Here is a 22002-nt window from a genome sequence, read left to right on the forward strand (position 1 = left end):
GTGCTAATTAAGAATGGATGGTAGGGCGCTCAAGGTATAGCTCTAGGGGGGGTGGGGAGAGCATAAAAGATTTTCAAATTTTTTTAAAAATAATGGAAATAGGTGGGAAAAGGAAAATCTATATCATTTATTGAAAAAAAAAGGAAGGGGGAAACAGAAAGGGGGTGGGGATGGGGGAGGGAGCTCACGACCTAAAGTTGTTGAATTCAATATTCAGTCCAGAAGGCTGTAAAGTGCCTAGTCAGAAGATGAGGTGTTGTTCCTCCAGTTTGCATTGGGCTTCACTGGAACAATGCAGCAAGCCAAGGACAGACATGTGGGCAAGAGAGCAGGGTGGAGTGTTAAAATGGCAAGCGACAGGGAGGTTTGGGTCATTCTTGTGGACAGACCGCAGGTGTTCTGCAAAGCAGTCGCCAGTTTACGTTTGGTCTCTCCAATGTAGAGGAGACCACAATGTTACAATGTAATCCAGTTTACCCAACATGTTTACATTACTTGTAATATCCCTTCTCCTCCCATCAAGTTTTTGATTTCAAAGGTTCAGGTGGTCTAGGGGCCTTATAATTCTTCTAGACCTGGTCTTTATAACCATTGGAGGAGCAGCAGGCTCTGATGTAGTGGGCAAACCTTGATGAATAGGCCAATGTTTTGGATGTGGTCATTGCTTGGTTGCTCTTAATCCTCTTTTTTCATTCTTTGGAGTTGAATCGCTCCTTGTCCACTCCATATTTGGTGTTGTGGATAGTCATTGGTTTATCCAGTTCTTTATGGGAAGAACAAACTCTCAACTCGTCTGTAGTGTGTATTTTGTTTTTCTTCCTATGTGTAGTTCACTGTGATGCATGTTGGAGTGGAAGATGTCTCTTCCTGTTGTCTGGGCGTGACTTATCACTCGGCTCACCTTGCAGTTTGCCTTGCTGCGTAATGACATTCTCACTAGTTTGGTTCCTTGCCTCAGTGAGGTGTGCTGTGGTTTGTTGATGGCTGCTTCTCTGTTCCAGAATTTGAATGGCTTCCTCAAGAGTTAAATCTTCCTTAGCTTGAAGCATGTCTGACAGTGCGTTGTCTGCCACTCCACCAATAAATCTGTCCCTGATTAACTCTGATTTCAGGTAGTCACAGCCTTCAGCTATCTGTACAGCTTGTTAATGAAGGAGAAAACAGATTCTCCTGGCTATTGAACATGTTTGTTAAACTTTGCCCTTTCAAGGATCTTGTTACTTCACAGATTCAAATATGTGTCAAACAATTTTAAAACTTCATAAAGTTTTGTTGAGGATTCATTGATTCCTTGTCTAGCAATAATAGACCTACCAAATGAAGCAGTGTGTTAACCTGTTCAGCTTCTGTCTTTATATCTAGAATGGAAGCAATCGTGTATCTAAGGAATCTCTTAAAAATCCCCAACTTTGTGACTGACCTTGGCCTTTGATGAGCTGAAACCAGTCTGGTAGAATACATTCTAGACCTAAGGTGATTAAATTTTAAACGTATGTACAGCTTTAAGGGCTGTTGGGGAATGCAAGATGGCACTGTCATATGCTTCTTCACAATGAAGTTTCCCATGTTTGCCGGTCTTAGTGGGCTCCCATAGTAACGGCACTCGTGATTTTAGTGTTTTAAATTTTTCATAATTGATTCCCTGAATTGACTTTTTAAAATCTTCCCTGTAGTATCAAAGTAATTTTGTGTCACGAAACTGTCAATTCCTGACTTTTGTTGGGTCTTTTAACTGCTGATGGTATTTTTAGTTAATTCTTTTTTCAATCAGTGTCAACTCGGGCTCAGGTCAGTCGTGCTTTGTTTTTAAATGGCAATCCTGACTGCTGTTGACTTAAAAGCTTCTTTAAAGTTGTTCTGGCCGAGGACTTAAGTATTTTAGCTGACCCCTTCTCGGCCTTCTGAATCTGCATCCACTGGGTATTGAAGCTGGAATTCCAGCAGATTCAATGGAGTCATCTGCTGCAGTGTGGATGCAGTGTGAGTTTTATTTGTGCTTTCTGTTCTCAATCCTGTTCTGGAGCTTTTCTCTGGCGATCTCCTTCTGCGCTTCTGTTTCTGGTGCTTTTCGTCAGGTCAGAATGCTCCTGTTTTTCCAATCTTCCAAGTTTTAAAATTTCTTCTCCAGCTTCCCCGAGGTTCTGGGTTGTTCCAATAACTGACAGCATGTTGTAAGATGTTGTGTGTAATTTGGTAGGTCTCATGAACAGGTTCTGTATCTTGTATAGTTTAACAGTAAGCATTTATTAACTGCTAGTAACTGTATACATATGTACAGTATAAGGTTTAAGCTACAAGCTGTCACCATGCTTGCTTCTACACAAGGCTCTGTCCAGTATAACACTGACCTCAAGGCTGGGGTCATGTGTTCCTTTACATTACCGTGAGGGTGACACAGTACTCAGTCCCATGTTAACCCTTTCTGTGCCAGACCCTTATGTTACAGGTATAATTAAGCAATGATGGGCAGGAGGGAATGGACAGAAATTAAAATACCAATTTCCCTTTAAGCTGTTTAACTTAATTTTGCAAATTCAATTAAAATACACTTCTAAAATAGTTTCAATCAAATTGATATACAACAGAATGAAAGGTATTGTTTTCTTTAATTACTTGTACTTACCTGCCCACACTGAAAGCAGTTTGATGGTAGAATCAAAGAAATGTTCAAGTTAATTCTATCCTTATGAAAAGGTGATCTCTCCATATTGTATTAAAGTCTTATATTCGCATGCACATTTTGCTGACAAAGCTTTGCTTCCTCTTGTCATGTTTTTTGTCACATGCTTGTTTGCCAGATATCATCCATTTTAAATTCCTGTGCCTGCATTTATATTGGAAGTGTCATGCTATAATTGTAACCTCCTATCAGTATCGGGTTGTAGCAGCTCAGCTCTTCATCTCAGTTCCTCAGCTATACCACAAGAAACCCCTGCGCTGCAACCAGTTCAGGCTTCCCACGTCACAATAGATTGTTCCATTTAAGCATAAATAATAGCACAAAAACCAGAAGTGTTCTTTAAAAATAAAGACAAAGTTCATGACATTAAAACATGGGCTAGGTTATGTCTGTTCACCAGGTCCAATTATTCTTTACCCTCCGACCCTGTTTTACAATAAGCCTATACATACCCTTGGGGCCAAATCTTCGGCTAGGTGAGCGGGGGCGGGGCCGGCTTGCCGAGGAATAAAATGACGTGTGGTGACGTCGGGCATGCGTCTCGACATCACCGCGCATCATTCAGATTTTTAGTTCGGTGGCTGCGTGTCCGCCATACTATCAAAGGCCTATTAAGGCCAGTTAACTATCAATTAAAACAATAAACTGAGCTACCCGTCTAACCTTAAGGTTGGCGGAGGGGGCAGGTGAAGAGCCCAGGCGGCCTCCACATTTTTCATGGAACCTCATCCATGGGCGCCGTGAGGTTTCATGAAGGCTTTCAAAGGTTTGAAAATTTGTAAAATAAAATGAATAGACACGTCCCAGCTCATGTGACAGTTTCACATGAAATGACATGTCTTAAAAAAAAAAAATTTTCCCTTTATTAAATTTTTTGGAACTTAAACTAATCTCCCTGAGGTAGCTCTGTGCCTCAGCGGAATTTCTGTGCTCTTTCATGCAAAAGAGTGCAGACCTTGATTCAGGCAACCCCACCTCCGTCCGCACAAGGGGCGCTCAGCACTTCCGGATGTGCATCATGTTGGGACTGGGCCTTAACTGGCCCGCCCACGTAAGATGGCGGCGCCCAAACCCCCCCCCACAACGGGGGGAAAATTCTCCCCTTGATTTCCTCTGTGCAACACAGAATGAACAATACAAGAGCCTGAATTTTACCCTTGGGGTGTGGCTGAGATCAGCATTGCTGGAAGCGGATGCAAAACCCACTCTGGGCCGAGATCGCACCATGGACATGATCTTATCCCGGCTGGCCAATTAATGGCCAGCCAGCATGAAACATGCCCAGAGAAAGGCTTGGCACTGCCAGTGGGGGCAGGAAGAGGGCGGTCACTGACTTCACCGCAGGCACTGGTGAGCATTTCCACTGAAGGCAGGCAGCTGCCTCAGGGAGCTGCAGGCCTCCAAATAATAAAAACAAAGCTCAAAAATGCTACAAAAAATGTCCATGCAGCACCATCAAGCACCTGACAGCATACCTCATTAAAAAGAAACAGCCCCCAAATATTTATCCCACCCTTGGATGAGGCTTCATCAAAAATGTAAAGCCTGCCTGGCCGATTGGCCCATCCGCCAGCCTTAAGGTTGTATGGGCCACGAAAATTTGTTTTCAATTGGGCCGTTAACGGGCTTAATTACCTGCTTAATTGTCGGCAGGCGTGCTTCCCATTTTTTGCGTGCCCGCTGAGCGAAATAGCGCGTGAGCGCGCGATGACATCAGGACACTCGCCTGTCGCCATCTCGCGCGATTTTATGCCCATTCGGGTCGGGCGTGTGCCCAACCTTGGAGCACAAAATTCTGGCCCAGAACTTTCAGCCCTACTATTACATGTCAAGTTTATTTCCCGCTGGGCCCTCCCCCTCAACCTCCCTCATTTGACTCTATCAAATGGGAAACCCTAGTTTCCCTTCTCTCTCATATAGCTTCCCCTTCTATGCATTTATATTATTTGCCTCAACCGCTCTATGTGGTAACAAGTCTCACATTCTCACCACTCTCTGGGTGAAGAAATTTCTTCTCAATTCCCCTTTTGATTTTGCGATGACTATATATATGTTGATGGCCTCCAGCTTTGTTCTTGGCCATAAATGGAGACATTCACTCTGCTTTGACTCTTCAAAACCTTTCATAATTTTAAAGACTTTTATTGGGTCACCACCCCCTCACCCCACAACCTCCACCCCCCACACCACACCCTTCGCCAAGATCCACTACCAGAGATTGACTTAAGGTTTAATGTTTCTCTTTTATGATAAATACATTTCAATGCCCACTTTTTGTATGAATACTGAAGAATAAGAATAATGAGAATAAGAATAAAGCCTTAACCAGCAGGATATTGGAGGTCATGTGGCAGTGTGTAGCATCCTTGCCTCTAAGCCTTCTGGGTTCATGCCTCACCACAGGACTTGATCACCAAGGAAGGTGTGTTCAGAATGTGGCTAAACAGGTTAATTATCAACCTTCAAATCATTCTGACACACGCCAGTGGCAGGTGAGAGTGGGAGGGATTCCTGGTCAGCCATCTGATGGAAAATACATTGGAGGCTCTACCATTGCTGCCCGTAACTCCAGACCACCACCTGCATGTAAAAGTGCACTTGCCATGGGAACCCCGATTCCCTGAGTGAACACACCATCACTAACAAGCAGTATTCCCCCGAACCCTCAGAGAGTGCTTGATAGGTCTTTCTAAAACCAGCATGGCCCTGTAACACTCTAAACTTTTTATCCGAAGTCTACTTTCAGTTCATTTTCAAAACTATATCCTAGCCTAATAATGTAGTTTGATGTATTAATAAATAATTAATAAATACGGGTTGTTTCATAACAGGTTCCTACCCGAGGACACTGAGAATGGCAGTCCTGCAGATATTGTGCAACCTTTCACTGTGGTTACGGACAGGATGTGTGTGATCCATAATCAGGATGCTTGTGTAAGGTGTGTGCATTCCCTTACCCACAGAGTGACTTTTCTTAATTTAAAAATAAATTCCAGCAGCAGGCTTTTTGGTGCTTTTTAAAAGTAAAGAAGATTATTTTTCTTCACACACTTGCCCCAAATGTTTAAACACAACATCTCAATCACACATCTCACTCACACTATCACACACACAAAGATTAGGTTCAGATTAAGTTAAAGCTGTAATTATCAAAATGGAATTTATAATTCAGTCTTCATAGGGAATTCAGGCCTGATGTCATCTTGGCTGAATTGATATTTTAGTTGGAGTGAAGGTCTTTTAGAATCAAAGGATTCTCAGGAAGCTGCAAAGAGCTTTTTAAAAATTCATTCCTGGGATGTGGGCATCACTGGCTAGGCCAGCATTTATTGCCCATCCCTAATTGCCCTTGAGAAGGTGGTGGTGAGCTGCCTTCATGAACCACTGCAGTCTCTGTTGTGCAGGCACACGCACAGTGCTGTTAGGGAGGGAGTTCCAGGATTTTGACCCAGCGACAGTGAAAGAACGGCGATATAGTTCCAAATCAGAGGAATCATTGCAGGTGAATAGCCAGGAGGTTGGCTTTCAGGTGGACTTGGAAGTGGGAATAAGTACAGTGCTTTGGCTGCATTATAAAACTTTCAGCTATGATGGTTCAGCTGTTTCAGCTGTTCCTTGGTGATGCTTCACATGCTTCTCATATGCACACATATAGATTTGTTTAGATTGCATTATACTGCAGTCCCTGGAAGTTAGTTTCCACCATATGACTGCAGGGTTAACACTTCTGGGGTCTAGACCACCAAAATGCAATAGCAGTTGAAGATGGTCATTCACTCTTAGCTCTGTCCCAACTTGAGTTCAAATATTCTCTTTTGTTCAATATGGTACTTGGAGACCAACAGTCTAAAGATTTCATAATCCTCAAACACTGATTCACCCTTACACAGTAAGAAGTTTAAACTTCACACGTGGCTGTGAGCCTCCTTTATTCAGGTCCATGTTTAACTAAATATTGACCACAGAATCGAAAACTGTCCACAGTTTAAATGTCCATAGTCACATGTTAAGTTGCAGCCATCTTAACAGAGTTTGTGGCCATTTCCACAAACTATGATCTTACAGTCCATAATATCCGATATCCTCATGCTTGTTTGGAGCGTGACACTGCACTGGAGAACTGGGTCACTGTGGATGTTCCTACACCACATGGACTGCAGTGGTTCAAGAAGGCAGCTCACCACCACCTTTTCAAGGGCAATTAGAGATGGGCAACAAATGCTGGCCTAGCCAGTGAAGCTCACATCCTATGAATGAATAAAAAAAATCACTTCTTTCCAGCAGTAAAGGTTGGCTAGTAGTTGGCAAATGGCTTTCTGTGTAAACCTATATACACTCACCACTACCCCAACATCAGAGAAATGTAAATAGACAATACAAATTTATTGTTTACATTAGTTTGAAATGAGAACAGAAACCACCCTGATTCATTATAAAATGTTGTCAAATCAGCCAAGGCAGTTGCAACTACTGCACAAAGTCACAAAATCCTCCATAATTCTGCACTAAAGTCAAAGAGAACAATAAGGATTACTAGTACAGAAAACAGAAATATGGCACAAGTCCAACACAAAATCTTTGAGGTTCAGTGTATATGAGCACTTTCACAATCGTGGTATGTAATAATTTGACAAAGAAGATCAACATTCAAAATCATTTGAGCTAACAGGTAAGACCTTTATATAAAAACTGAACTGGACCAGCCATATAAATACTGTGGCTAGAAGACTAGGTCAGAGGCTGGGAATTCTGCAGTGAATAACTCACCACCTGACTACCCAAAGCCTGTCCACCATCTACAAGGCACAAGTCAGGAGCGTACGGAATACTCTCCACTTGCCCAGATGAGTGCCGCTCCTACAACACTCAAGATGCTCAACATCGTCCAGGAAAAAGCAACCCGCTTGATTGGCAACCCATCCACAAACATCCACTCGCTCCATCACTGATGCGCAGTGGTAGCAGTGTGTATCATCTACAAGATGCACTGCAGAAACTCACCAAGCCTCTAAAAGGACAAGGGCAGCAGATGCATGGGAACATCACCACCTGGAAGTTCCCTTCCAAGCCAAACACCATCCCAACTTGGAAATATATTGCCGTTCCTTCACTGTTGCTGAGTCAAAATCCTGGAACTCCCTTCCTAACAGCACTGTGGGTGTACCTACGCCACAGGGACTCCAGCGGTTCAAGAAGGCAGCTCACCACCACCTTCTCAAGTGCAATTAGGGATGGGCAATAAATGCTGGCCTAGCCAGCAAAGCCCACATCCCAGGAATGAATAAAAAATATATATTTCTTCAACACCTTTTTAATAACAGTGGGATATATGGAGAGAGAGCCTGAGAGAGAATAGTGCTGGATTTTCCATTTTTAAAAACCTAATTCCCAAAAACTGACCTCAAAACTTGGGATGAAAATGTTAAATTTATGCAACAGGAACATTCATGATGTTCAGCACACCATGCATAAAAGTATGAAATGAAACAAAACTGTAATCATATCCCATTGTAATCATCTGAAAAGAAAATCTATTTCCAGACCAGAGACAACATTTAAAGGGAAATAAACAGGGACAGTCGGGGATTCACTTTCTCCTCTAACAGATCCTGATAACGGCTGATACTCTCTAGAACACCTGCTGGGACAACCACTACCGTGGTTCTGCTAGTCTTGCACCTTGGCGGTCTTTTGAGGCACGTCCATATCTTTTTTCAGAGTTATTGGCTATCAGATTGTTTCAAATGCCTTCTAATGAATTATCTTAATTTCATTGAAGTTCATTTTTAAATGTTACATATTGGTGTCCATTTTTGATGAAGTCTAGAGTGTAGTTGGACCATCACAAAGAGAATATTACTTCAATGTGCACCATGTTATCGCAGTTATATCTATCATATATATACTATCAAATGATGGAACAAATCTGATGTCCTTTACTCCGACACTCATATCAGGTCAAATTTAAACGTCATCATGAAAATCTCTGCACTATTGAAAAAAATACTCATATTGTTGTGGTAGTATAGAGGGAGTTTTTCATTTTGCATCTGATTGTGTTGTATGTGACGAGAGGGTGCCCGACATCGACAGTGGCTACGCAAATTAAAGGTTTATTCGGCTTCCCAGGTGTGGGCTGACCCATCAATACTGAAGGTGCACTCCAGTCATTGGATTCTGCTCCTTAACAACTTCAGTTCCAATGAGATTTGCAAACTTGTCTATTTTTCAATGTTCATCAACTCACGCCATTGGGTGAAGGTCTGCGAGTTTTAACCAGTTACAGAATTCGGTCCTGTTCACCCTGATTCCTTCATTTTCAATGCGCAATCCACACAGCGTGCACGGACCAAAGTTGCCGTGGGATCAACGAGGAATCTGGGGAGCCGTTATATCGAGAAAACAGCTTCTGCACATTTCCTCTTATTTCTTTTCCTGCCCTATTCCGGCGTCATTGAATATTAAATCCTCATCTAAAGTATGAATCTCCCCTCCAAGTGACTTCGCCTGTGCAAGAGTGAGTGTGTATGATGGGGCGGGTGACTACTTGCTCACCTTGCCGGAGATAAAGGTACCTGCTGATTCCTCTCTGCCAGACTCCTCTGCTACTGTCGAGCTGCAACTTCTGAAAAATTAAATCACAGAAATTTCCACCAGCTGCCTAATGTTTACTCAATTCAGCGGTTTGATAGGGTAGACGTAAAGAAGATGCAGGTGAGGCCAAAACTAGTGATAATGAATGTAAGATAGTCACCCATAAATGCAATAGAGAATTCAAGAGATAAGACTTTTCCAAAGAATGGTAAGAATGTAAAACTCACTGCAACAAGGGATAGTTGAGGTGAATGGTATACATGTATTTAAGGGGATGCTAGATTAACACCTGAAGAAAGCAGAATTAAATGACTTGCTAATCGGGTTGGATAAAGCTGGGTGGGATGAGAAACCTATGAAGAATAAACAACACCATAGAGCGGCTTGGCTGAATGGCCTCTATCTGCGCTGTAAATCTAAGTAATTCTATCTAAAGGTAGAACAATTGAAAGCTAGCTAGCTAGATGACTAAATCAAATTCCAATTTTTAAATGAAGTTTTAAGATTTTTACATGAGCAGGTATGAAATAGAGGCAGGAGTAGGCTATACAGTCCCTCAAGCCTGCTCGGCCATTCGATATGGTCATGGCTGAACTTCAACATCAACTCCATTTTCCCACAGTGTCCCACATCTTTTGATTAATGGAATTAAGGATTATGGGGTTGCAGACAGGAAAGTGGAGCTGAGACCCCAGCCAGGTTAGTCATGATCTTATTGAATGGTGGTAAGGTTCGAAGGGCCAAATGGCCTACTCCTGCTCCTATGTTCCTATTCTTTAACTTTTTTAATTCATTCATAGGATGTGAGCATCGCTGGCTAGACCAGCATTTATTGCCCATCCCTAATTGTCCTGAAGAAGTTGGGAGTGAGCTGCCCTCTTGAACCACTAATACCCAAAAATCTATTAATCTCAGTCTTGAATATGCACATTGACTAGCTCTCTGGAGGTCGAATTTCATAGTGAGGTGCATTATTCTCTAATAAATGAGTGTCTTTTTTGATAGGGAAAATCCCAAGATGTTCTATAAGTATATCAATGGGAAGAGGATAACCAGGGAAAGTGTAGGGCCCATAAGGGACCGAAGGGGAAATCTATGGGTGGAGCCACAGGACATCGCTAGAGTGAATACTTCACATCCATCTTCACCCAAGAGAATGAGAATGAAGGTATTGAACTCAGGGAGAGAGACTGCAAGGTTCTTAAGCAAATTGATATAGGGAATGATAAGGTATTGGAGGTGTTGGCAGGCTTAAAAGTGGACAAATATCCAGGTCCAGATGATTTGTGTCCCAGACTGCTGAGGGAGGCAAGGGAGGAGATCACAGGGGCTCTGACCCAATTTTTTAATTCCCCTCTAGCCACGGAGGAGGTGCCAGAGGACTGAAGAACAGCTAATGTGGTTCCGCTATTTAAGAAGGGTTGTAGAGATAAGCCAGGGAACTACAGGCCAGTGAGTCTCACGTCAGTGGTAGGGAAACTATTGGAGAAAGTTCTGAAGGAGAGTATCTATCTCCACTTGGAGAGGCAAAGTTTGATCAGGGATAGTCAGCATGGCTTTGTCAGAGGGAGGCCATGCCTAACAAATTTGATTGAATTTTTTGAGGTGACCAGGTGTGTAGATGAGGGTAGTGCAGTTGATATAGTTTATATGGATTTCAGCAAAGCCTTTGACAAGGTCCCACATGGGAGACTTATAGAGAAGGCAAATGCACATGGGATACAGGGTAATTTGATAAGACGGATTCAAAATTGGCTTAATTGTAGGAGACAGAGGGTGATGACAGAAGGATGCTTTAGTGACTGGAAGCCAGTGTCCAGTGGCATGCCACAGGGATGTGTGCTCGGTCCTCTATTATTTGTCATTTATATAAATGACATAGATGACTATGTGGGGGATAGGGTGACACAAAGATTGGCTGGGTGGTTAACAGTGAGGTTGAGTGTCTTGGGTCACAGGAAGATATAGACGGGATGGTCAAATGGGCAGATAAGTGGCAGATGGAATTTAACCCTGAAAAGCATGAGGTGATACACTTTGGAAGGAGTAATTTGACAAGGAAGTATTCAATGAATGGCATGACACTGGGAAGTTTCTGAGGAACAAAGGGACCTTGGCGTGTGTGTCCATAGATCTCTGAAGGCAGAGGGGCATGTTAGTGGGGTAGTGAAAAAAGCATATGGGACACTTGCCTTTATCAATCGAGGCATAGATTACAAAAGTAGGAGGTCATGTTGAAGTTGTATAGAACCTTAGTGAGGCCACAGCTGGAGTACTGTGTGCAGTTCTGGTCGCCACATTATAGGAAGAATGTGATTGCACTGGAGGGGATGCAAAGGAGATTCACCAGGATGTATCCTGGAATGAAAAATTTAAGTTATGAAGAGAGGTTGGATAGACTTGGGTTGTTTTCATAGGAGCAGAGAAGACTGAGGGGTGACCTGATCGAGGTGTACAAGATTATGAGGGGCATGGACAAGGTGAATAGGGAGCAGCTGTTCCCCTTAGTTGAAGGGTCAGTCACAAGGGGGCATAAGTTCAAGGTGAGGGGTAGGAGGTTTAGGGGGGATGTGAGGAAAAACTTGTTTACCCAGAGGGTGTTGACGGTCTGCAATGCACTGCCTGGTAGGATGGTGGAGGCGGGTTGCCTCACATCCTTTAAAAAGTACCTGGATGAGCACTTGGCACGTCATAACATTCAAGGCTATGGGCCAAGTGCTGGTAAATGGGATTAGGTAGGTAGGTCAGGTGTTTCTCATGTGTTGGTGCAGACTCGATGGGCCGAAGGGCCTCTTCTGCAATATGATTCTGTGGTATATGATCCTTTATTTATGTATTTGAATTTTTATCTATCCCTTACCAGTTTTAAAGCTGAGAATGCAAAGCAAGATGTCATGCAAGATGTGGTGTTAGATCTCGAGTACAGTAATGGGTAGGGACAGTGAAATGTAGATGAACTGAGAGTGGTTCAACACTCTGGGGAGGTGCTGGACAATGGCAGCACAATAGTGGAGCTGTGGAGATTTGGTACCATGTTTATGGTGGGCAGGGGGGAGGGGGGGGCGGGGGGAGGTGGTTGGTGCAGGGCGTTGGGGGCCTCCATTTATCTGGCAGAATTCCTCTTGGCTGGTTCATCTTGCCCAACATAACTTTCCAGAAATGCAGCCAGATCCCCATCTACGTACATTTCCATTGCACTTCCAGCAGAGTTCCAATGGCAAAACAGGCAATGCTGTGAAGAAATTCACGACCATAGATAGAGGGAAAGACAGACAGGGAGACAAACTCAGGGATACATCTCTGAACACCAATCACCAAGCAGCCATGCACTGCTTGTGGAGATCTAAAAAGTTACAGACCAGTGTTCTCATATATAGCAAACTGTGCCCGTTTCACCTCCACCAGAGAGGCAGTGATATCCCGAGGCTGAGGTGATAACTCCAGTCACTGGAGAGTTTCTTCCTGGACCCCTATTGACTTCACTTTTCCTGGAGTTTCTCTGTGCTGCATTCAGTCAACTGCTGATTTGATGTCAAGGGCAGTCACTCTCACCCCACCCATGGTATTCAGTTATTTTGCCACGTTTGGACCAGGACTGTTAAGAGGCTTGGAGCTGAGTGATCCTGGCAGAACCCAAACGAAGCATTAATGAGCAAGTTATTCATGAATAAATGCTGCTTGATAGGACTGCTTACAACTATTTTCACCACTTTGCTGATGATTGGAAGATGATAGGATGGTAATTCATTGGAACAAAAACAGAAAATGCTGGAAAAACTCAGCAGGTCTGACAGCATCTGAAGGGTCATATGGACTTGAAATTAACTTTGTTTTTCTCTCACCGCAGATGCTGTCAGACCTGCTGAGTTTTTTCAGCATTTCCTGTTTTTGTTAGATTTCCAGCATCCACAGTATTTTGCTTTTATCTATGGTAATTCATTGGGTTGGGTTTCTCTTACTTTTTGTGGGCAGGAGGCACCTGGAGTAACTTTCCATATTGTGGGATAAATACCAGTGTTGTAGCTATACTGGGACATCTTAAGCAGGGGCATAGTTAGTTCTGGAGGACAGAACTTCAGCACTACAGTCAAGACGTTACTGGGACCCATGGACTTTGCTGTGCACTTAGCCATTTCTTAATATATTAAGGAGCAATATCTGCAGGCCTTAGACATCTACTTTTGAGTTACTGAAGGCAATTATCGCTGCAGAGCCTGGGTCAGTGAGACTTAATTGCTCAGCTTTGCCTTTTTCAAGGACATCTGTCTTCTACCTGGAACCTAGGGGTGGCACTATCACTATCAGTCAAGCTCACCACAGCTGCCAACATATGTATCCCAGACAAATTTGAGGCAAGAGCTGCACTATCAGCTAACATGCTGCTCACAAATGTATCAAGCAGGTAATGGATACATTGGTCAGAAAGGCTACAATTTCATCACTGCCCCACTGCATTTCTCATTGGTGATTGCCATGTACCTAATTTGAGGTTCACCCTGGCTGTTTACGACAATGGTTTGATATACCAAGTCTTGAAAAGTGGGAGTGTGGCATGACTTTCAACAGTATATTACATCTTGACTATCCCTTTCTGAGTTATGGCTATGTAAGACATGTGAAGAAAGGGTTGTAAGGTTGTTTGAAGGTTTAGTGAGGGTGAGGAACAAATCATTACACAGCCCTTTGACCTCTGCATTGCCCCTGAAACGTCTTGTTCCCGTGTAGATCACTGAGGCAATGCTCATCAGCAGAAGCAGATCTGGAGTAGGCACAGGTGAGGCTGCTGTGGGGGGTGGGGTGGTGGCGGGGGGATTACAAAAATAGGGCCATCTAATCCCTTCGCCCAACTCCATCTTATTTGGAGCAAAGCAAGCAGAACCAGGTTGGTGTGGTGGGATCAGATACAGGGTTGTGTGACTCAGTACAAAATGGTAGAGGGTTATCTCAATCCTAACGTGGCTGCCACAGCCACCCAGCAGCAACTGATTCACTAGTTCCTTCCTCTCTCTGTTTCCTGCCCTTTTCTCTCCCCCTTTCTTGAAGAGAATGACACAGGTTAAGATTCCACAGGTCTCAACAATTCATTAATACCAATTGGCCCTCCTTCAGGTGTGAACTTTGGCAGAGATCATTTGTAGGCAATTTGACTGTGGATAGCATCACCGCGGGTCTAACCATGTCCTTAACCTGCAATAATTCACATGCTCTTTTCAGCACCAGTAACTGACTAGTGGTCAAGAGTCGGGGCTGTGGGCCCATGCTCATTTTTAGTTCCTCCATCATTCTGGGTTGCTGAGGACTATTGTTACAGTTGAGACAAAGTAACTCCAGACAAACCAGGAATCCTTGTAACATTTGCTCTGTAACATTCTGAAGTTTTTTTGTTTATAAAACCAGGCACAGACCATGCATTTGATTCTGTGGGGATGCAATATTGTAAAAATCAGCCCTGTGATGTTCTTCACTTTTATTATTTTCATTTGCTTTTTCGGAATCATGGTGACACGTGTAACAAATACATAGAGATTATGCAGACGTAAATGAAAAACTAATTGTAACAAAACAACGTACCAAGGCAACCCGCACTGTTTTAGAGTCTTTGACCTTTTTGAGTCAATTCACATTGTGTATATGTTAAAACATTTTAACCATCAATATAACTGGCTGAGATAAACCGATATGGTTTACCTTCCCTAGAGTACCATCAGCAGCCTGTCAAGCAAGCTCCTCCCACAGTGGACCACACTGCAGACAATTGCGGTGCAAAGCCACATTTTTGAATCCCTTTTTTAAAATTGTTCAAAATGTCCTCTCTAGTGACCCTAATTTTGGGAGAACACATGCAGTTTTCCTGTCCCCTCTTTTCCTCCACATTTGGCCGAGTGAGGTGACACACCTACAAGCTAAGGCAACTTCTCACTGCTCCTTTTTGGTGCTTGTGCGAGAGAACATCAGGCCCGATTTTCCATTGCCTATGTGCCCAGGGAACACACAGTTCTCAGACACAAAGCAGGTGAACAAGGACAGATACCCAAGGCCTTGTGCTGCCCAAGGTTTCCTGACAGTGGGTGGAACAGCTCAGCATGCATCAGGTGTAACACAGGGTAAAAGTGAAGGGTAAAATTGGTCTGATAGCCACAATTTGCTACTGGACCACCTTGTAGATGGCCATTTGAAGGCACACCCTTCAATCTTGGCTTTAGGAGCTTTTGCCAGTTCTGCTCTGATCCAAGCAGAGCAGACAGCAAGGAGATGCCAGGAAGAGCTAACACAAAAGTAAAGGTTAACATTTTAAGACATCACACTTTTTATAACACAGGATTTAAATACAACAGTACTGCAGCAGTATGCCCAAGTGACAGGCATTTACAACGTTTGCATTATATGGGAAAATTTATACAGTTGTTAATCTAATCAACATTCCTAAATTGTGTCAAATTAGCACAGTGCATAAACATGTGGCTTTCAGTTCAACAAAATAATTATAACCTCCCAGTTTGCTAAAGATGTCTGTTGGAGCTTTTAATCGATTATTGTGAGAAAAAAAAAATCCATGCCTGATATCTGTTTCTTGTTGTGTTATGTGGCATCTAAGGGGTGACATTCTGAATCCATGCCTGAGGAATTTCATTCACTCGGAGTGTACACCAGCAATTGAAGCAACCAAAGTTGTCAAAAAAACTTGCATTTATGTAGCACCTTTCACAATCACTGGGCATCTCGAGGCACTTCCCAACCTGAAAAGTACTTTTGAAGCCTAGTCACTGTTGTATTATGGGAAATGCGATAGCAATTTGCACTCAGCAAGTGCCCACACACAGCAATGTGACAATGGTTAGATAATCTGTTTTTAAGATGCTGATTTAGGGGTAAATATTGAGCCAGGGCACCACAGACACCACCCCCCACCTCTCCCATCCCCACTCAAAGTTATAGAGTCGTAGTTCTGGAGTCATTTTGAATCATTTATGGTGCAGAAGGGGACATTCAGCTCATTGAGTCCATGCATAAGACCATAAGACATAGGAGCAGAAATTAGGCCATTCAGCCTATCAAGTCTGCTCCGCCATTCAATTATGGCTGATAAGTTTCTCAACCCCAATCTCCTGCCTTCTCCCCATAACCTTTGATCCCCTTAGCAATCAAGAACCTATCTATCTCGGTCTTAAATACTCTCAATTACCTGGCCTCCACAGCCTTCTGTGGCAATGAATTCCATAGATTCACCACTCTCTGGCTAAAGAAGTTTCTCCTCATCTCTGTTCTAAAAGGTCTTCCCTTTACTCTGAGGCTGTGCCCTCGGGTCCTAGTCTCTCCTACTAATGGAAACATCTTCCCCAAGTTCACTCTATCCAGGCCTTTCAGTATTCTGTAAGTTTCAACCAGATCCCCCCTCATCCTTCTAAACTCCATCGAGTATAGACTCAGAGTCCTCAAACGTTCCTCATATGTTAAGCCTTTCCCCATTTCCCTGCGCTATCCCCTTAGCCCCTGCAAGTTTCATTCCTTCAAGTGCTCATCCAATTTCCTTTTGAAATCTTTAATTGTCTCTGCTTCTACCAGCTTCATAGGCAGTGAGTTCCAGGTCATTGTTTAAAAAAAGCTCTTCCTCACATCCTGCTGCATTTCTTGCCAAAAACCCTTAATCTGTCTTCCGAGTCCTTGTACCGTCAACTAATGGGATCAGCTTTTCCTTGTCCATCTTATCCAATCCCGTCATAATCCTGTCCACCTCTATCAAATCTTCTCTCAATCTCCTTTGCTTCAAGAACAACCTCAGCTTTTCCAAACTAATCTTGTAGCTAAATTTCCGCATCCCTGGAATCATTCTTGTAAATCTCCTCTGCACCTTCTCAAGGACCTTAATATATTTCCTAAAGTGTGGTGACCTGAACTGGAAGCAATACTCTAGTTGTGGCCTAACCAGAGCTTTATAAACATTCAACATAACATTGCTGCTTTTGTACACTCTACCTTCATTTATGAAGCCCAAGATCTCATATGCTTTGCTAACCACACTCTCCATATGTCCTATCACCTTCAAAGTTCTATGCACACGCATCACCAGGTTCCCCTTTTCCTGTGTGCCCTTTAGAACTATGCCATTAAGCCTATACTGCATCTCCCTATCCCTTCTGCCAAAATGCATCACCTCACACTTCCCTGTATTAAGATCCAGCTGCCATGTTTTCCCCATTCTGCTAGCCTATGTCCTGTTGCAATGGGATTTGTTTTACCCTCACTTTTTACCACTCCTCTAAGAGTGGCACCATCAGCAAATTTTGAAATTTTACATTGTATTCCAATATCCTAGACATTTATATATACCAAAAAAGCAGGGGTCCTAGCACTGACCCTTGGGGAACATCACTATCTACAATCTTCCAGTAGAAAAATAACCATTTACCATGGCTGGTGTTTTCTGTCCTTAAGCCAATTTTTCTATCCAAGCTGATACTGACTCTCCTGATCCCAGAGCCATAATTTTGTTAATCAGCCTTTTATGTGGTATTCTTGAGAATAGTGCATGGGATCTTTTACTTTCACCTGAGAGAGCAGCTGGAGCCTCAGTTTAACATCGGGGGGGGGGGGGTGGATGGTAACATAATGGTAATGTCACTGGACTCATAATCAAGAGGCCCGGGCAAATGGTCTGGGGGCACAGGTTCAAATCCCACCACGGCAGCTGGTAGCATTTAAGTTCAAGTAATGGTGACCATGAAACTATCATTGATTGTCATAAAAACCCATCTGGTTCACTAATGCCCTTTAGGGAAGGAAATTGCCATCCTTACCTGGTCTGGCCTAAATACAACTCTAGACCCCATGGCCTGGCAAGTCACTCAGTTCAAAGGCAATTAGGGATGGACAACAAATGCTGGCCTTGCCACTGATGCCCATATCCCATGAAAGAATAAAAAATCGCCAAAAGATTGTCTCAAGCAGTACAGCACTTCCTCAATACTGCATTGGAGTATCAATGCTTCTAGAAGTACAGCATTCCCTCAATACTAAACTGGAGTATCAATGCCTCTAGAAGTACGGCACTCCCTCAGTACTAAACTGGAGTATCAATGCCTCTAGAAGTACAGGACTCCATCAATACTAAACTGGAGTATCAATGCCTCTAGCAATACAGAACTCCCTCAATACTGCATTGGAGTATCAATGCCTCTAGAAGTACAGCACTCCCTCAATACTAAACTGGAGTATCAATGCCTCTAGCAATACAGAACTCCCTCAATACTGCATTGGAGTATCAATGCCTCTAGAAGTACAGCACTCCCTCAATACTAAACTGGAGTATCAATGCCTCTAGCAATACAGAACTCCCTCAATACTGAACTGGAGTATCAATGCCTCTAGCAATACAGAACTCCCTCAATACTGCATTGGAGTATCAATGCCTCTAGCAATACAGAACTCCCTCAATACTGAACTGGAATATCAACCTTGCTTTTGGTGCTCTGGAGGGGAATTAAACTTAGAACTTTCCGGAAACAGAGGTGAGAACACTACCAGCTGAATCACAGCTGACACCACGGAGAGCAGCTGGGAAAGGCCTTCACCTTCACTCTGAATATTTTGAGGAAGTAACATTTAATATATTAATATCTGGTCTGTATTTATCCTGTGCGCTCAATAATATGCCTTCAAAGGATTTGTACTTGATTTCATTCCAAAGTATTTGCTGCCAGCCACTCACTGTCCTGACTTGGAAATATATCGGCCGATCCTTCACTGTCTCTGGGTCAAAATCCTGGAATTCCCTCCCTAACAGCACTGTGGGTGTACCTACACCACACGGACAAAATCCTGGAACTCCCTCCCTAACAGCACTGTGGGTGTACCTACACCACATGGACTGCAGTGGATCAAGAAGGCAGCTCACCACTACCTTCTCAAGGGAAATTAGGGATGGGTAATAAATGCTGGCCTGGCCAGCGACACCCACATCCCGAGAATGCACAAAAGAAAAGCAATGATACATCTGTAGCATCGTTCAATGATGCTTAGACTGTATGCTGATAGGGCAATTATAATATTACTTTTAAAATCTAACTTGTAACCTGTTATTGGCCACAATTTCATATCAGGAACATCACAAAAGGAGTGCTATTTGTATAGTTGTACAATAAGCTTACACTTCAGCTGGTGTGACTAATCCAATACAAGAACAACATAGAAAGCAAATGTAAACTTCAGCAAACCCAATTAAATTTACAAAGAGAAAATGCTGGAAACGCTGCAGAACAATTTTGATGAAAAGTCACTGACCTGCTCTCTGGCCACAGAAGCTCCCTGACCCGCTGAGATTTTAAAACATTTATTCTTTCAATGGGGTATGGGTGCTGGCCAGCATTTATTGCCCATCCCGAAAGTATATCAGTATTTCCAGCATTTTCTGTTCTTATTTCAGATTTCCAGCATCTGCAGTGATTTACTTAGTAAAATTCACACAAAAGTCACTCAGTCATAAATCAGAATAAATTGTGGCCCCAAAATCATTTTTTTTAAGTATAAAATACCAGAAGCTGACTTTTCTTCAAGATTCTCAGAGAAAATAACATTGTAAATGAACCAAAAACCTATGGTTTGGTTTCTGAAGGCGTACAGGAGTTTGAAAGTTTGCTTCCCCCACGAGATGTACAGGATAGCAGGTCATGATCTGAAGTTTATACCGCGGTCTGATTGGCCTCAAGCTCCATGTAGTTATCGGCTGCAGGGTTGCAGACAGCAGCTTTTCCCGGGATTCGGAGTGAGGATGATCCCGCCGCTTGGATCCAGCTGTAGAAGTCGCCAGCCTTGTTGACCTTCTCTGCTGCTGCGCTGTGGCGGCGGTACACAAACAAAGCCACAGGGCAAAGGAGGAGCAGCAGGGCAGCCACTGAACCCAGGACACAGGGCAGCAGCCAAACTCTGCCTTCCTCCTGGGTTTTCACCTGGTTGGGGGTCCTGTCTCTGCCCGGGGGCTCTCTGGCTGTTGGCAAAGTGACGGGCGAGCTGCTCCCGCTGCTGAAGTCCGCCACCGTCCCACTCCCCTGTCCTGTTCTGAGGGAGCCACCTCGCCTTCCTGACTGAGTAGCTGTAGGGTCAGTGTGCCCGGGGGTGGTGCCCAGGGGAGTGGCCTGGGCCCTCGGGGCGGCAGCTGGTGTGGGTGCCTGCCCACCTCCGGCTGACATCAAACCCAGGGCCGTGGCAAGAAGCGTTGTGGTCACGTCCTTTGGGGCACAGGACACACGATCTGCGGCCAACGTGTAACCCCCACCACAGGAGCACTCGAAACTGCCCTCAGTGTTGGAGCACGTCCCCTGGCAGGGGTGCTCGACGCATTCGTCCAGGTCGATGCAGGAGTGCCCGCTGCTGACGTAGCCCTCTCCGCAGTGGCACCGGTAGGAGCCCGCCGTGTTCTGGCATGCCTGGGCACACGGCTGGCTGGAGCACTCGTCCAGATCCTGGCACCGCCCGGCCACAAGGGTGAAGCCCTCGGCGCAGTCGCAGCGGAAGCTTCCCGGTGAGTTGATGCAGAGCTGGGGGCAGGGAGAGGCGCGGGCACACTCGTCGGCGTCCAGGCAGCTGCGCCCATCTTCCGCCAGCTCGTAGCCTGGGGGGCAGGTGCACTGGAAGCCCACCCAGGAGTTAAGGCACCGGTATTCGCAGGGGTGCCCCTGGCAGTGGTCTAGCAGCTGACAGGAGTGCTGGTCGCTCCCCAGCTGGTACCCCGCATGGCACTGGCAGTGGTGGCTCTTTGCCCCGTCATCCACACAAACCTGGGCACAGCCCCCGTTGCCAGTGCTGCAGCCGGTGGCGGGGGCACAGAATGGACCATCCGTCGACCAGCCGTACAACGCAGGGCCTTGCTCCAGGCACAGGACATACCCCCCGGCAGGGGTGCCCTCACAGGACACAGCTGCCAGCGAGCCAAAGGGCACTAGAGTCAAGGAGGGGCTTTTTGCATTAAAGGGGGTGCTGTAAGTGACCGACCCCGGCCCGCTCAGCTCAATCGCCTGGCACATACCTTTAAAACTGAACTTACACAGGTAGCCATCCACGCCCGGGGAGCAGACCCCGTCTGACCACTTGAAGTCCCCCGAGCTGCCCCCGGGGTAAGAGACCGCCACGTGGACGCATCTGCGGGCGGTGCAGGTGCCCCGCGGCTCCCTGGCCCAGTTGGTATAGGTGGTCTCCTCGCCCCCCGAAGTCCAGAGGAAGCCCCTCAGGGGTTTGTGCTGCTGGGAGCAGTGCCGGCGGGGCAGCTGGAGGCCCATCCAGAATCTCCGCTGGCCGCTGGGCGGGGGTTCCACGGGGAGGGCGGAGAGCAAGGTGTGGATGTGCTGAGCCTCTCCTGCATCCTTGGCTGTCGCCAGGTCGCCTCCGTTGGCCCTGCAGCTCTCCAACGCTTCCTGGAAAGGCTGGCTGCCCATGTGCGCTGTGTAACAGGCATTGCTGGCACACACAGTGTGCGAGGGCACTGGCAACTGACCCCTCACTGGCACCAGCAACAGCAGCAGCAGCAGCAGCATCATTATCACCTTTTAAGGCACAGCACGGGGAATAATATATAAATACTCAGCTTGAAAACACAGCAGCCTGAAAAATCTCCAAACGGTCGGCAAAGCCTCGACAACCAATATCGAAGCAGAATGTGCGGCGGAATATTTACATTGCCGCTTTTGACAGCAGCTCAGAGGGTTCTTTGTTGCTGTAAACGATTCTCCCACGGTTTT

The 22002-nt window shown here is 44.9% G+C and overlaps 1 protein-coding gene across 1 annotated transcript; it reads right to left on the reverse strand.

The window, feature by feature from the left end:
- Window positions 1–19645: 19645 nt before the first annotated feature.
- LOC121287978 (complement component C1q receptor-like) lies at window positions 19646–21699 on the reverse strand. The gene has a single exon (XM_041206158.1). It carries the CDS (start codon window positions 21697–21699, stop codon window positions 19951–19953), a length of 1749 nt encoding a protein of 582 aa, XP_041062092.1. The 3' UTR covers window positions 19646–19950.
- Window positions 21700–22002: the final 303 nt, after the last annotated feature.

The sequence above is a fragment of the Carcharodon carcharias genome, chromosome 2 (genome assembly GCF_017639515.1).
Source record: "Carcharodon carcharias isolate sCarCar2 chromosome 2, sCarCar2.pri, whole genome shotgun sequence".
NCBI classification, from domain to species: domain Eukaryota; kingdom Metazoa; phylum Chordata; class Chondrichthyes; order Lamniformes; family Lamnidae; genus Carcharodon; species Carcharodon carcharias.